Here is a 15,057-nt window from a genome sequence, read left to right on the forward strand (position 1 = left end):
AGACGAACAGACCACGAAAGGCTGTTAGCTTCCTTCTTTCCCGCTGTTTACGAAATTAGGCCTTAAATTAATGTAAGATTTGAGGTTTTCACAGCGGTGAGTAGGAAGATTTCTGTCTTCTGGGTTGTTGCGCTGTGTAGTCTGGTCGATGTTAACCAACGTTTCAGAGGTCATACTGCCTCCATCATCAGGGCGATGAGTATGAAGATTTCTGTCTTCTGGGTTGTTGCCCCATGTAGTATGGTAGAAGTTTACCGACGTTTCAGAAGTCATTGCTGTCTCCGTCATCAGGGCGATTACGGAGGCAGCATGACCTTTGAAACGTTGGTGGACTTCTACCAGATTACAGGGCGCAACACCCCAGAATACATCAATCTTCCTTAAATTAATGTTTCGAATCCTTTTAACACGATAAGCTTTGTTTATGACGTGTTCATTTCTTTTCAGTTGTGTCCATGTAGAGTTCTTGTGAAATTATTTCTTTTTTCTACGACCTAATAACTGTATCCTGTGAGTCTTCTGAATTTAATTTCTCATTAGTCTCCTTATATCCTATGCTTTAGATCAGTGGTATTCAACCTTTTTTGTTCGCGTACCCCCAGATATAATTTCTCTTCAACTTTGTACCCCCGAAGTTGTTGGTGTATAATTCAAGTTATACATAGTATAAAATCTACATATTAAATAAATTACATTACTGATTATTCAGTGTTTATCATAAAATAATATTTTTTTTAAAATTTCACGTACCCCCTAAGCTGTCCTCGCGTACCCCCGGGGGTACGCGTATCACAGGTTGAAGACCACTGCTTTAGATAATCACTTTGGCGGTCTGAACACAAAGATCACAACATCAGTTTCTTTTAATATTCTAAGCAGATTGTTGAACGCTATTAAATTTCAAATTAAATCCTTACTGCTACACAGATAAGCTGATTGATTTACGTGTTATGCAGCCTACACGATTTCAAAAGCTCGCTTTCTGTCCGCTAGTTCCCGTTGCATGAATACGTTATGTGTTTAGAATTTATCAAAAAACTGACACTCGTTGATGTAACAAGCTCTGTTCAGTACTACCACCCAAAAACATTTCTCCGTTCTTCGCACAGTGTGATCAGCGCGCATCAACATGTTAACAACGGTGCGAACACCGCCGTGCAGAATGTTATTTGATTGGTGGATACCTGCCTCGCCGATAGAGTTCGCCTCAACTAGCTGGCTGCTGGCTATCTGCGCATGACTGGCTGGAGCTGGTTAACGATACATTTTATCTTATCGGTTCTGTTACGTTCTGGTGCATGGACTACCATTGAACCATGGAAGTAATACAGAAAACTATTTTTCATTTTTTCAATGTGTTTGCCCCAGCGTAACAAAACAGACTACATTACGATCTACACCTTCTATTTTACGTATTTTCGGATGTTCTGAATGTTTAATGAAGTACAAGGAAAATAATTATAATCTTTTATTTGTGAAAAGTTTTGCAATAGTACGTTAGCAGGCCTAATGTGCAAAGGATCGGAAATGAGTACTGACTGTCTTTTGTTTTCCTTTATGTTGTTGAAAGAATATAGGGCTGTATAGTTGCATTTAGGATTTGTTTGAAAGACAATGAAAATTGATGTAATTAATACAATTTCTAAACCTTTTATAATATAATTTAATTTATATAATTTATTTCGAAGATATGAGAGACCAAAGTTTACGGGTTTTATTTTGACTAGTTATTATTGAATTGATTGTGTTGTCAGACGACATATTTCATTTCATTGAAGATCAGTGCGCAGGGTACACGAGTCTGATCACCTCAACCAGAAGTAATGTAGAATCACGTAGTAAACGAAAGTTTCCTCTAACCATACTACTAGCAAACTCGTTGCTAGGCGCTGTGAGACATCAGCTAAAGCAGTGATTTAACCATCAAACACAACAGGTAAGCTTGTGTTCATTTCTGAATACTTGAAATGGAAATACGTAAATCCATCTAACCCTTGTGATCTAATCATTTCAGTAAGCCAAATTTAGATTTTTAAACATTTAAATTCTAGTGAAAGTTTGGAAATTCAGGTCGGGATTTACATTAGAATTTTATTGAACGTTGTTTTACAACGATTTACCTTCTGTCGTTGTTTGTGTGTTTTAATTAATGGTATATAATTAGTTAAATATTTGGAATACAGTGTAATACATCTAGCGTTTCGATTTAGGAAGTGTTTAGTGTACGAAAGAAATATGTTTTAACGAGGCACTCATATTAAGAATTATTGAAAAGATTATTTGCCGACAGAGGCCAAAATTCAATTCTCTCTCCATTTGACAGCAGCAATTTTTGGGTTATTAGAGCTATACGAAAATCGAATAAGCAGGTCACAGGTGAGCGAGGCAAACTTCGTCATAATGACCAAGGACACATAACGGGGTTATTCCGAGGCTGATATCTTGATCGAGGAGAACGGGACACTTTCTAGAAGATTTCTTGTAGTGGTTGGATGTCCTAAGTGACACCGTCCACTACATTAATATGATTTAGTAGCCTAGATACATTATATATATATTAAATATTACGTTGTATGCTAATAGACTATAGCAACAAAACGTAATTGAAGGCGGTTTTGAAATAATATGGTTCAAACAAATGATTTATATTCAAACAATAATATTATTTATTGTGAGTTTGATTGAACATGAAACACGAAAGGATGCTGACCTGTAAATTATAATGGAGTTTAGTCTATTGGGCAGAGATAAGCCCATCATATGCAAAGTTTAAAATAATATAATTTCACATTTAATGGTGTGGAGAAATCATTTGCCCATACACGATTTATACAATAAAAGAACTGCAAAATGAAAATTCGCGAAGAATTTATTTACAAAACATTTGTAGCGTGTTATTAAACGAAGTACTCGTTTCTAATCTTGTCTGTTGGCTTTAAAGCGTTTCATATTATATTAACTCGGCAACATGGATTTGTGCTTTACATGAAGACCTTAATGTATTTATAAACACCCAGAAGTTATAGGCTCGGCTACTAATGTTGTCAATACAAGCATTACTATGTTCGCCTAAGTATGTATTAGCTCATGGTTTCGAGACAATGACCATTCTGTACTAAAGTGAATCTCATGAACATGATATACCTAATTCTGACACTTGTTCTATTTGTAAAAAAAATAAATATAAAATAATAATGAAATCAAACAAAGAACAAGTTTTATTAAGTGTTAGGAATGTCCAATGCGTTACTCGTGTTTGATGCAAGCTGGCGAAAAGTTCCTTTGTCCCGGAAGCAGTTCGAACCAGACGTGATACCGTCGATTTGACACAGAAGAATCGAGAACTGTATCATTAAAGTCATTCTGGCTAGTTCAGTAAGAACGGGATGCCAGGTGGTGTTCGACAGTGAACATTTCGTTGCACTTGAGAAAAATACATCCTTGCATTTCGATCGTTGAAAGACTGACCGACGCGAACATATTAAAACATGGCGTGACCTGCGTGGGCTAATGTATGGTCACAGCGATACTGTGCGTTTATTAATCCAGTCGAATTGTACGGAATTACAATCACCAATAAATATGAATATTTTATGGGTTGCGTGATTTTTTCGATCATTCTGTATAAAATAACTTGTATTTTTGTGATGCACTGATCTTTGCATGTCTTACTCCTTTATTACGAAAGACTAATCCTGAAATGCATCACATTTGATGTTCGTCATTACTTCTTTAAATGTACTTAAAAATAAGTTTTCCGCAGAGGTGAAAATATAACTTATATTATTCCTGATTGTGACTCCGTGTGGTTATGTAGGGTAGACCCTGAAGTGAAATCGGAAACAGTATGTTCCTCCGAAATATTTGTAACGATACAAAAACTACGTGGCGTCATAACCCAGAGGTTTACAGTCTCACGAAAAATGCCTGTAATAGACTTCTGCGAATCTTTACGAATTATGAATTTGGACGTAAAAATCTCTGGACTCCAGGGCTCGTCGTATCCTCTTCTTGGGATTGGACAATGCGGTAGCTGAGACAGACCGGAACAAAGCGCCCTCTATTGTCACGATCCTGACGATGACTGATCACTTCGCAAAGAATCAAGAGGGTGGTTCCGCCACCCAACCAACTTAAAGGAGCAAGCCAAGGGGAATGGATAACAGGGAAGAGAGATGGATGAATATAATGTTGGCAAATTGATCAGAAATTCAGCCATCAATGCATTATCAGGAATGTTGTTTTCTCGCTAACAGCGTTGATGCTCCAGAAGTCTCTTTTGTGCTCTGTACTTCGAGACATAAAGCGATTTAGTGCAATTCATAATTAATTAATATTTTACATCGTAATCCAAAAAGAAGTTAAAAACATGTTCTCGAATCTGATTCTGTCTGTCTGTTCATAGGGATACCGCTTGAGTTGCATGCAACAAATTATTTGGCATGTCACTGAAGGAAGTCATTCGATATGGATATTCATATCGATATCGGAGACGAAAATATCGGGAGGTTTAAGGCCATTTAAATTTCAGAAGCGTCTAGTTTAATTCAGCCTTAAACATTGTATCTTACCTTCGTTTTTATTACACATTATTAGCGTGAAATTCTGCAGAGAACTTGTGACTACTTACGTCAGCATGAGGTTAGGTTAGGTTAGGTCCTACCACATAACAAGTCAGCTAGTATTGTTAACGGACTCCACGGAGCAGGCTTCTTCATCCTAAGTTGATTAAACCGCCAGATAGATCCAATCCATAGCTTCACATCGTACTTTAAGGTCCCATCTACTTCCAGTTCTTTCATGTAGTCTCTTTCAAATTTTTCGATTAAAATTCTGTATGCTTGTCTCATTTCCTTCATGTTGCATGTCTGATGAGGACAAGTTGTGAAGAGCTTTAGTGTTTATTATAGTCTCCTGTTATTTCCTCTGTGTCAGGTCCAAATTCTCTCAGCGACAAGTTATTCCTACCATATTCTTTCGTAAGGTGATAGACTCCAATATCATAAACATAAAATTATAGTTAAGTATGTTAAAATGTTTGGATCTCTCAAGTCACAGACGGAAAGATAGAAGAGTGCTAACAATCAATCTCTAGAAAAATGATCTTCAATACACAAAGTGTTGTTTTCGCGGAACTACAGATTAATAAGGTGAAGCGAACTTTGGGGTTCAGACACCAATAGCAGGAGAGGATGTTGTACCGAACGTCACTTCCATGTGTTTAGCATTCCTACTTCGTATTCTGGAGGTCCCTTATCCAAATGTTGACCCTGAAAGCAGTTAACATTAATACTTTTTGTGTTTTTACTCAGTCCCTCCAGGCAGGTGTAGAGATAGTTCCTTACATTTATGTCAAGATCGCTTCCTTCCATGTCCTTTCCAAATTATTATTCATTAATGATTCTATTATTTGACCGAGGTTCGTGCACACTTTATCCCGGGGAAATGACCCCTGGTATATATGTATTAGATAGGAGACTGGATGGGCCCTAAGACTAGTTTGGATATGGTGGCGAAAAGAAAGGTTTTTGTCTCTATCAGGAATCGAATGAAGACCGTCTAGCCTTTAGTGATTCATTTGACTGTCTGGCCTATTCCAGGTCACGAATATTTTAAGAGAATTTGAACTGGGCTTATATCTATACGTAATTACACGAGTAAGAGTTAACACCGAAAATGAACAGAGTACGTTGGCTCTGAAACGTACCCTGAAAGTGGATTTGGGGAGATTGGGTGGCAGAAGGAAATACTGTTAAGTACGCCTTATTCCTGACCAGGTCTGGGGAAAATAAGACGATAAGGGAATACGACGAGAGGAGGAACACAAGTTCTGAGAAATCGGCATTTTAAACCTGATATTACGTAGCTTCTACTGTTCCTACCATAGGGTATAAAAATTTCTATGTAATTTCTGTTGTTTTCTCATCACCTCGTGATTAGCAAGCCCAAATTGACATTAAACTAACATAAAGTGACGTTAAGCTAACACTCAATTAGTTAATCATTATAAACAACAACTAATGACGCTTACTCTGCTTCAAATGTTTTTATCGCTTATTGATCGCCCCCCCCTCTCTCTTTTTTGTTATGTTCTACGTCAATCACTTCATCTTGAGGCTGTTTTCTCATTATTTTCTTTAAGACTTATCATCGTCTGGATGACCTCCCTGTACCTCCTAGCAGTGTTTTATTTTCGTGTCTCTGCGATAAACCCAGATGTTTCAATATTCCAGAAAAGTTTCACACGAATGATCTCTGAAACTTTTGGTATCTGAAAATCATGTCAAGATTCTGCATGTGACAGTTCATCAGACGTTCCGGGCTCCAAGGATAACCTCGAGTTCACTTGGGATCTCTATTTCTTCTGGACGGTCACTTGTCTCAGATTTAATAAAGAACGTTACAGTTGTCTGTCTGATTTTAACAACCACCCTGTACTTTTATACTTGTCTACAAAGTATGCTTCGTCCCTCCAGGCGAAAGCTGCTGGAATCAAATAGGCCACGACTGATGAACGTCGCCGTATGTTGCATTTTTGACTGGTTACAAAGTGCTCTGAAATTATATACATGAAATGCTGTGCAACTGGTTCTGGCCTTTTCGTCAAATGGATTCATTTGGTTATTATTATGAGTTATACTTTATAATATACTTTGTACTTTATGTTGTATGCCTTATTTATATTATCTTATTTTCTATAAATATATTTACATGATCGTGTTTTAATATTAATTATTCGAAATTGATCTATTTGTTATATTAATGTATTATCATATACTGCCATCTATCCATTAACCCATTCATCCTTTCGTGTCGAAATATTGGCAGTTATTACAAAGGATATTAACACGATTAGAAAAATTGAAATTTAGATACTCATTTTCAGCAATTGCTAAGCCGCATGATTTCTCTTATACGAAGGCCATCACTTTTCGTTTATTTCCGATTTTTACTAGGAAAAAATAGTTTAGACAGATTTAGAATATTTTTGGGTAACATAAACGACAGCTGACAAGGTGTAGTTTGGAAGTTTAAGGGGTTTGGTGTACGGATATCAGGGTTTCGCCGTGCAATGTTCAGTGTTACGAGTCTTTTGGTACCAAGTTTAAACAGAAAACCTAAAGCATTTTCGGACATCACACATTCTGATGAACGAATAGGCATGAACTCCACATTATGAGTTAATTGTATGCACTGATCACAAAGAACTCTTAAAAATCAGGCGTTTAGATTTCACATTCTAACAGATCTATCGCACGCGCAAAACATACATACGCATAAATCCGTGATAAAGATGGATCTGTTCGCTCGCGTGTTCATTAGCTACACAAGAAAGAGGTTCAGAAAAGGAAACTCAGTGCAAAACAAAAAGGGGGAAAAAAAGGACTTGATAAAAGTTAGATGAAGTATAAAGCTTCCCACAAGACGAACAAATAAACCGGGCCAAGTGTGGACAGACAGACAGACAGACGGCAAAGTTTTCCTTATTCAGATAAACCAGAGAAAGAAAGAAAAAAAGATCTAATATGAAAAAGGGACGAGAATTATGCATGACAAATTTAATTAAAATACTACGAACTATCTTTTTTCTTCTCTCTCAACTTGCATCCCTCTCTTGCTTATTCACCCTCTCACACCCCTTACTGTAGGTCGCCTACCGAATTTTACAATTTCCATTTATTTACACTCGGGGAACTTGGTATTCCGGAAGATGTCGAATTCACTGGCAGTGAAGAAGTAGATCATAATGTGATCTATAATATATAGGATTTTGTTAATATGAAATAACATGGGATGCAAGCTGTATGTGAAAAATATGGAAAATGTAAACCCCTGGATGACCATACTCATGTCAAGATGAGGTCACGTATAGGACAAGGTGATATGGAAGTCACGTCAAAATCGGCCAAGTAGTTTCCCAGATAGAGGTCTTTAAAATCCTCAAGGTCATATATTTTCATGCTTATTTCTGCCAAACCGTAAATACTTCGTTGACCATAATCATGTCAAAATGAGGTCACGTATAGGTCGAGGCAATATGGAAGACACGACGAAATCTGCCAAATAGTATCCTAGATACAGGTATTTAAAATTCACAAGGTCATATATTTTCACGCTTAGTTTTGTCAAACCGTAAATACGTGGTTTACCATACTCATGTGAAAATGAGGTCACGTACAGGTCAAGGTCATATGGAAGGGCACGGACAGTGTCATTTTAAGGTCACGACAATATCAGTCCGTGGGTTTAGCGAATAGAGGCCTTTGAAAATATCAATGTCATTCGGGAGTAATATTTCAAACGCATATTTCTACCAATATGTAATAACATGTAAGACAATACTCATGCGAATTTGAGGTCACTAACAGGTCATCGTCATATCACGGTCTCAACAATATCAGTCCTTGGGTTTCCTATTTGAGGTCTTTTAAATTTTCAAGTTCATTGGATAGTTATTTTTTCAGAGGCATATATCTGCCTATCTGCAGGAATATGAGTGACTATATTCATGTCTGTTTGAGGTCACGCACATGTCAGCGTTATGTCATAGTCACGACAATATCAGTCCGTTAGTTTTCCGAATAGAGGCGTTTAAATTTCTCAAGGTCATTCGAAGGTAATTTATTCAAACGCCTATTTCTACCGATGAGTAACAATACTCATGTCAGTTTGAGGACTCAGGGAGGTCAATGCCAGGTCAAGGTCACGACAATATGAATTTGAGGGTTTACCGAATAGACGCCTTTGAAATGTTCAAGGTCATTCGGTAGTCATTTTTTTCAAATGCATATTTCTGCCGATCTTCAGGAACCTGATTGACCATATTCATTTCAGTTTGAGGTCATGGATAGGTCAACGTCACCTCAAGATCACGACAAGTTCAGTCCGAGGTTTTGAGATATATATTTCTTTAAATTTTCCAAGCTCACTTCAAGTTTATTCTTTCTTACGCTTGTATCTATCTAACTGTATTAATCTGTGTCCCCATGCTCATGTTAGTTTGAAGCCACTTATACCCTGCGCGCACGAGCGGTGTGTGCCTCAGCGGTTTTCCTGCCGCATTGATGGAACGCACTGTTTCAGTAGGAAGCGAGCGTACGTGCGGTAGTTTTACCGCTGGCGAGGGCTACATCTTCAGCCGAATCAATCCGTTTCACATACACCCTGCTATTTCCCCAACATCCATTTTAACATTAGGCCTATTTTATAATAACTAGTCTTGCAAACGGGGGTGGAGCGTTCGTGTTAACCGTGTTAGCCCTGCTAACACTTTGAGAAAAGATAACATGTTTTCTGTCTTCCTTTTGCGGTTCAGTGGAATTCCAGTAACAGAGCGGAACCGATCAAATGAAGTGCATCGTTATCCAGCTCCAGCCAGAAGGGAGGGGGGGGGGGGGTTCTTACAGTCTCTGCTAGTTCCTTGCACAAGGAACATAAAATGAATGCACAATGGTGATGTCGTGGTTGTCCCTCTGTATATCCCATTTACTAATCTATTTCACAGATTCAAACTGCATTTCGAATAACGGGCCTGTAATAAAGCCTATAATAGGAGCTTTACATTTTGGTCAGTGTAGATACAACACAAGTTGTACAGTCTGTTATCTGAAACAATTTTCAACAACGTGTGTACTTGTCAAAATACAATAAATTAATTTATTAATAACGTGTGGTAACGCAGTGATTAACTTTGCTGTAATAATTTTTTTTTTGTAGTGTTCTGTCTGACGACAGGTCCATATGAACAGGATCCTTCCATCCTTTTCTCGGACTGGGACCTGTTCATATACGTTCTTGGCAGATGATCCAGAAGTGGTTTGCCATTGCCTTCTTCTGTGTGTGAATGGAGTAATTGTTGGGATGCCACGGAGAAACCGTTGAAGCCCCCGGAGGAAAACTCCGTGATGCCTAGACCACGGCCTTGCCCAACACAAGTTATAAATTTGAGAACCACCGGGAATTGAACCCGGGACCCCAGGCTTACAAGGCTAGTGTTCTGACCGCTAGACCATTGCATCTTAAATATGAGAGCTCGGAGAAATTCATCTGGAAATTGTGTCCCCCCCCCCCCTCAAAGACCTTTCGCTTTTCGTTGTTTCTGATTTTATGTGACGGAAAAGAAAGGCTGGAACTGCATCAGAAATTTTAATGTATCTCATGTTGTAACAAGCTTCAGATTAAGAGCACGTACAAATTTTGTCTTGGTTCGCTTTTAGTCTCCAGACCCTCATTTAAGACAGGGCGGGGAAGGGAGAGCGGAAGGGATGAAATTATAATATAATGTATTCGTTTGCTCGTCAGTTATTTTCCGTTTCCTGTCACCCTTCTCCGGAAAACTGAGTTTATTTTTTTTATATATATATATTTCTAACGTTAAGAAATCTTGAAATATTAAAGTTTGACTTGTACGGGGAGCAGATTACGTTTGCAAGGAAGGAAGAAAATTGCATTAATACTGCCACCACACTTTTTTGTTTCAGTACTTTTGTCATCCCCAACAGTTTTGTCTTCGTCAGCGGCGGCTGGTAGAATTTGGCTGTTATAAATATTATTATTTATCGCGTGTTAACTTGTATGGTTGTTTTACCAGTGAGATTACGTATAGGTCTAAGACGATTACACAGGTAACTTGTCCTTTCCTTGCAAGATATGATATTTTTATGATAGGTTCATAATATTTTGTTGCTTTTTTAATCAGATATTTTAAATTATAAATAAACTGCCCTAATTTAGGTCTATAATCTTGCTACTTACGAGACGAGACGGTCGAATATATTGGTAATTTGTTGACGTTACAGCCTGATTCGAGACTGTTTCTGTTATACAGAATTTTTAAAATAGTGTAGTTGCGTCATATTGTGATTTATTGAATTAAAATTAAATTATTGGTTATTCCGTCAAATCACAATGTATTTAAAATAAGATAATTAAAATAATTAAAATATCATTCTGTGTTCCATATCGAATAATCGATTTACAATTGGAACAGTGATTTGACGGAATAACCAATAATTTAATTTTAATACAGAATTTTCTATTTCTCGAGAAAAGAAAGTGGTATGATGCTTTGTTGATGTAAAGACCCATTGTATGAACTATGGAGAACCCAGACAGCACGGACTAACACGCATTCCCTGAGTGATTGGAGTGTCCAGCGACGGAAGATCGCGAACCACCGGATTTGGTAGGATGCTAAGTGGCACAGACCAGAAACGAAAACTGGTAAGAAGGAAGACAATCCAGTCTCTGGGCTCCAACTTCTCTCCTCCCTAAAGTTGTGTCCAGAGCAGTGTTTCGCAAAAACCTGAGCCTTTACCTTTAAATGGGTAATGATCGCTTTTCCCCCCCTCATATGTTGCTGTTTAACATACATGATCACTTTTTCCCTTCAATATTAAACTCGGTAAGTTAATACAGAATTGTAAAATTTTCTTCATATACTACGAATCATTCGTCTCGGGCCGCCTCTGTCGGGTTTAGATTAGAACTTATTTCGTCTTCCTTGCCGCAAATCTCGATACATATGTATGAGTTCAAACAAGCAGACAGAGTAGAACACTTAAAATTGAATTCGGAAACTTGTGTGAAGAAAAGAAATGTAAATCCCTGTGGGGTCTCTGATGGAATTGCCCATTGCATTACCTGATTGGATATATAGCTGTGCGTAATGGTAATAAGATCACTAAATTACTTTATAGATATAGGAAAGTTTAATTAGTTCATAACAGCTTCTAACAGAGTGCGTGGATGTAACAACATTTCGATTTTAGTGCATTTTCGTCTTATGTCTTAATGTCCATCTTGTGTCTGACCTCTCCTTCACAAATTGTTTAAAATTTACTGACCGACTTTAACCAAATTCGGTATGATCATCATGTTAATGAAGGCCGTTGCTTACCACAAACAATAACAATATGGCGACCTACGTTTTTATACGTTCGAGCAAAGCTAATGCCATTAAAGTTACTGTACAGGTGTATAAGTGTAGTCTTGTTCAAGTACAGGTCCTTGCTGCCTTCATCATTATAGCGAAATTTTTTCCTCACCGCCCTGATGATGGAGGCAGCAAGGACCTCTGAAAAGTTGGTAAATTTCCACCAGACTACACAGCGCTACAACCCAGAATACAACAGCCATTTTCATCAAAATGCACGAAGGTCTTGTCTAATAGATCGGAAGCCACTGTTTTCTTTGTTGAAAATTCAACTGGGACTGTTTCTCTGTTGGGTGTTTGTTGTTCGTTGTGTGAAGAACTTCGATGAGGTAGGCAGCAAACTGAATTCTCAATGAGCGCGAAAAGTTAAGATTGAAATGCGTTGCCATCTCTTGACGCTTGTCTGAACTATTTGAAAATAGCTTCACACAATAAATTCGGTGGATCAAAGAACTAATTTGATGTCACAGATATTTATGCATGATCAACAGCAGAAATTAAAGTTCGAAATCCCTGCTGGAAGAATAAGCAATGAGAAATATATGTAGTTTGTGTGGCGAGCATTGGAAACGTTATTCATATAAACATTTTTGTCATATTCGAAAAGAATATGCATAGATGACATAATGGCCTATGTGCGAGCTAGTAACCTAGTGTTTGCTCAACCGCTCGCGTGTTGCTAATGGAACTGTTTCACTTGTCAAACGTAGTCGATGGTTTCCCAATAAGACGGACTTCATCTGTAGAGTTGGGGAAAGTGGGCGTGTAGTGCAAAATATGTAAACGATAATACACAGCAAAAATTAGAAGACAAATACATACTTTTCGATTTATTAATACGAATGCCTACAAGAGAACTTGAATCCAGTCATCGATTGTGAAATTTCTCGCGAAGTGTTTCCGTACACAACATGTTCTGTCAGTACAAAACTAGATTGAAAATTTTGTTTGGATGTTATCGTGGTGCCGGGTGTTAAAATCAGAATGACATTATGGCTATGTTTTGGAATACATTACCAGCAGTTCATAGTCACCATCATTCAAGTTGGTTCTTTACGAACCATTGTGTAACCCATGGACATTGTTTTTTAAAAAGAAAGAAAAGCTTTTGTTCACGTTAACTTTTGTGCAATAACAATATAAGCCCCAGCTGTTACAATGAACATAATGCGCAAATTTCGTGCAGGAGGGGCGTCTGCCCCTTCTCCTTTGCAAGATGAAGCCAACTCAAATCCTCAACACACTGCTTTAGGACTCATGCACCTCAAGAAGCTGTTTTCTGAATATACTCATCCATCACTTCCACTCAGTGAAAAGGAACGTGATGATAAACTTTATAACATGTTGCCTCTTTTCTGCAAGGTGAGGATTTAGTTTAATAGTCTGTATTAATTATAAGGGAAGAGCCATGCTGTAACTCAGGCAGTTGGTTTATGCTTTACACGATGGAGGCCCATGTTTTGGATTTGTGGTGGACAAAGTGACAGTGGTACAGGTTGTTCTCAGTCCTTAGGATTTTTCTGTCATTACTTCTCCATTTTCACCCTGTGTCATCTGGGGGATCAACAATGGGCTTGTTAGCATCCCAGTTCCACAGAAACATGGTCTCTCCCCATCACAATAAAAGCGTTTAAGGGAGATCATGCAGTGCTGGAATATTTACTTTGTGTGATTAGCAACACTGATGAGGCCTGGTCATACAAAGCTCAAGGTCAAACAGTTGATTGCTACAAGTGTGGCTCATTTGTAATACATTTATGAGTGAACATGGTATGAAGGTGGCTGCTGCACTAGAGGTTTGTTCCATAAAACCAAGGACTATGCTGCAGTGTGTTTTCTGTGGTCTGAAGTTGTGAAAGGGGCAGAAATTTGCTGATATTTTGCTGCCCGGTGTGGACAGAACTGTTTGCCAGAATGAAGTGTATATGAGTTTAAAAGCAGCCAAACCAGTGTTAATGCTGAGAGGTTAGGATGCCAATCCACAAACAGATTGAGCTTGATGAGTATGTGGTTCTTGAAGACCATAAAGTAAGTATTGCAGAAATTATAGAAAAACTGGGCATTAATGTTGCTTGTCCTTGGTGCAAACCTCTAGTAGAGCAGCCTTCATCTGGACTACAACTGAACCACACTTGCAACATGGCTTCTGTACCCATGGTCATTTGAGGTTCTTTCAGGTTTTTCAGTCACTACAAGTTTCAGTTTGTGATTTCCAGATGCATTTCCACAACACATGACTGTACAGCATTGTTTAGACAATTTATGCCCAGGAGCACACTTACGTCTTTTAAACATAAGGGTTCTTCTTGGTAAGGCTACCAAGCACCTGTAGCATCCCATCTCTTCACCACCATAGCCACTGGAACAGATCTCCCCACCCCACCACTGATTATATTTGTAAGGCACTGAAAATAGAAGTATTGTTCAATCATAACATCTGTAGACCCTCCCAGAACCAACCCCTCTCCCTTCCTTCTAAAGAGGATAGTGTGACCTGGAAAAATGTCAAAAGCCTAGTTGACGTGTGTCTGCATTTATGTAAAGAAAAGCCATACATGGAGTCATGTGTAAACAGTCCTCAAACCAGATAATCTACAATTGGATAATCAGGAGTTTACTACTGTTCTTCCAGATTGGGTGTTCTAAGTCGTAGACCATGATTCGCCACTGGCCAGTGTGCGTAATCCGGTGTGCAAGAAATGTATAACTCTGAATGTCAGTATTCCTAACTTAGTATGGTGACTCTCTGGACGGGAGTTTCATTTTTGTTTCAAGAGTAAATATTTCCGATTATGTGCAAGAAAACGGAAAGCGAGATGAGCACTGTTGCAACCCTTACTAAAAGGAGTGCCATTGGGGTTTAGAAAAAAGGCAAATGCAGCAACTGTTCCATACTGGTTGACTAGCCCCATGGAGCACAGTCTTTCTGAGAAGCTGATAGTATACTTAGTTAGTCAAGAAATTCTCCCCATTTTATGGAATGTGAAGGTACATTATCATGTTCACAAGAGTCCTCCCACCAGTCTCTGTCAGTAGTTATATGAACCTGACCCACAACCACAAATGTTATTTCCCTAAGATTAATTTCGTATGAACTAAATTGAAATTGAATCTGGAATGAA

The 15,057-nt window shown here is 38.2% G+C and overlaps 1 protein-coding gene across 2 annotated transcripts in view; it reads left to right on the top strand.

The window, feature by feature from the left end:
• The first annotated feature begins 1,644 nt into the window (after positions 1–1,644).
• bchs (WD repeat and FYVE domain containing 3 bchs) overlaps positions 1,645–15,057 on the top strand; it is an 89,556-nt gene continuing 76,143 nt past the window's right edge. The window contains exon 1 of one of the 2 annotated variants that reach the window (XM_087343681.1): positions 1,645–1,936. Coding sequence is in view for 1 of the 2 variants with exons in the window: in XM_087343680.1 (XP_087199806.1) it covers positions 13,094–13,297 (204 nt within the window). In the remaining variant the exon portion in view is untranslated. Of the gene's footprint in view, positions 1,937–12,535; positions 13,298–15,057 lie in introns of those variants that run through there. The other variant, XM_087343680.1, reaches the window with a different exon arrangement.

The sequence above is a fragment of the Zootermopsis nevadensis genome, unplaced genomic scaffold (assembly GCF_977971745.1).
Source record: "Zootermopsis nevadensis isolate Lab colony 2312 unplaced genomic scaffold, Znev_1.0 Znev_ptg000006l, whole genome shotgun sequence".
Classification (NCBI taxonomy): domain Eukaryota; kingdom Metazoa; phylum Arthropoda; class Insecta; order Blattodea; family Termopsidae; genus Zootermopsis; species Zootermopsis nevadensis.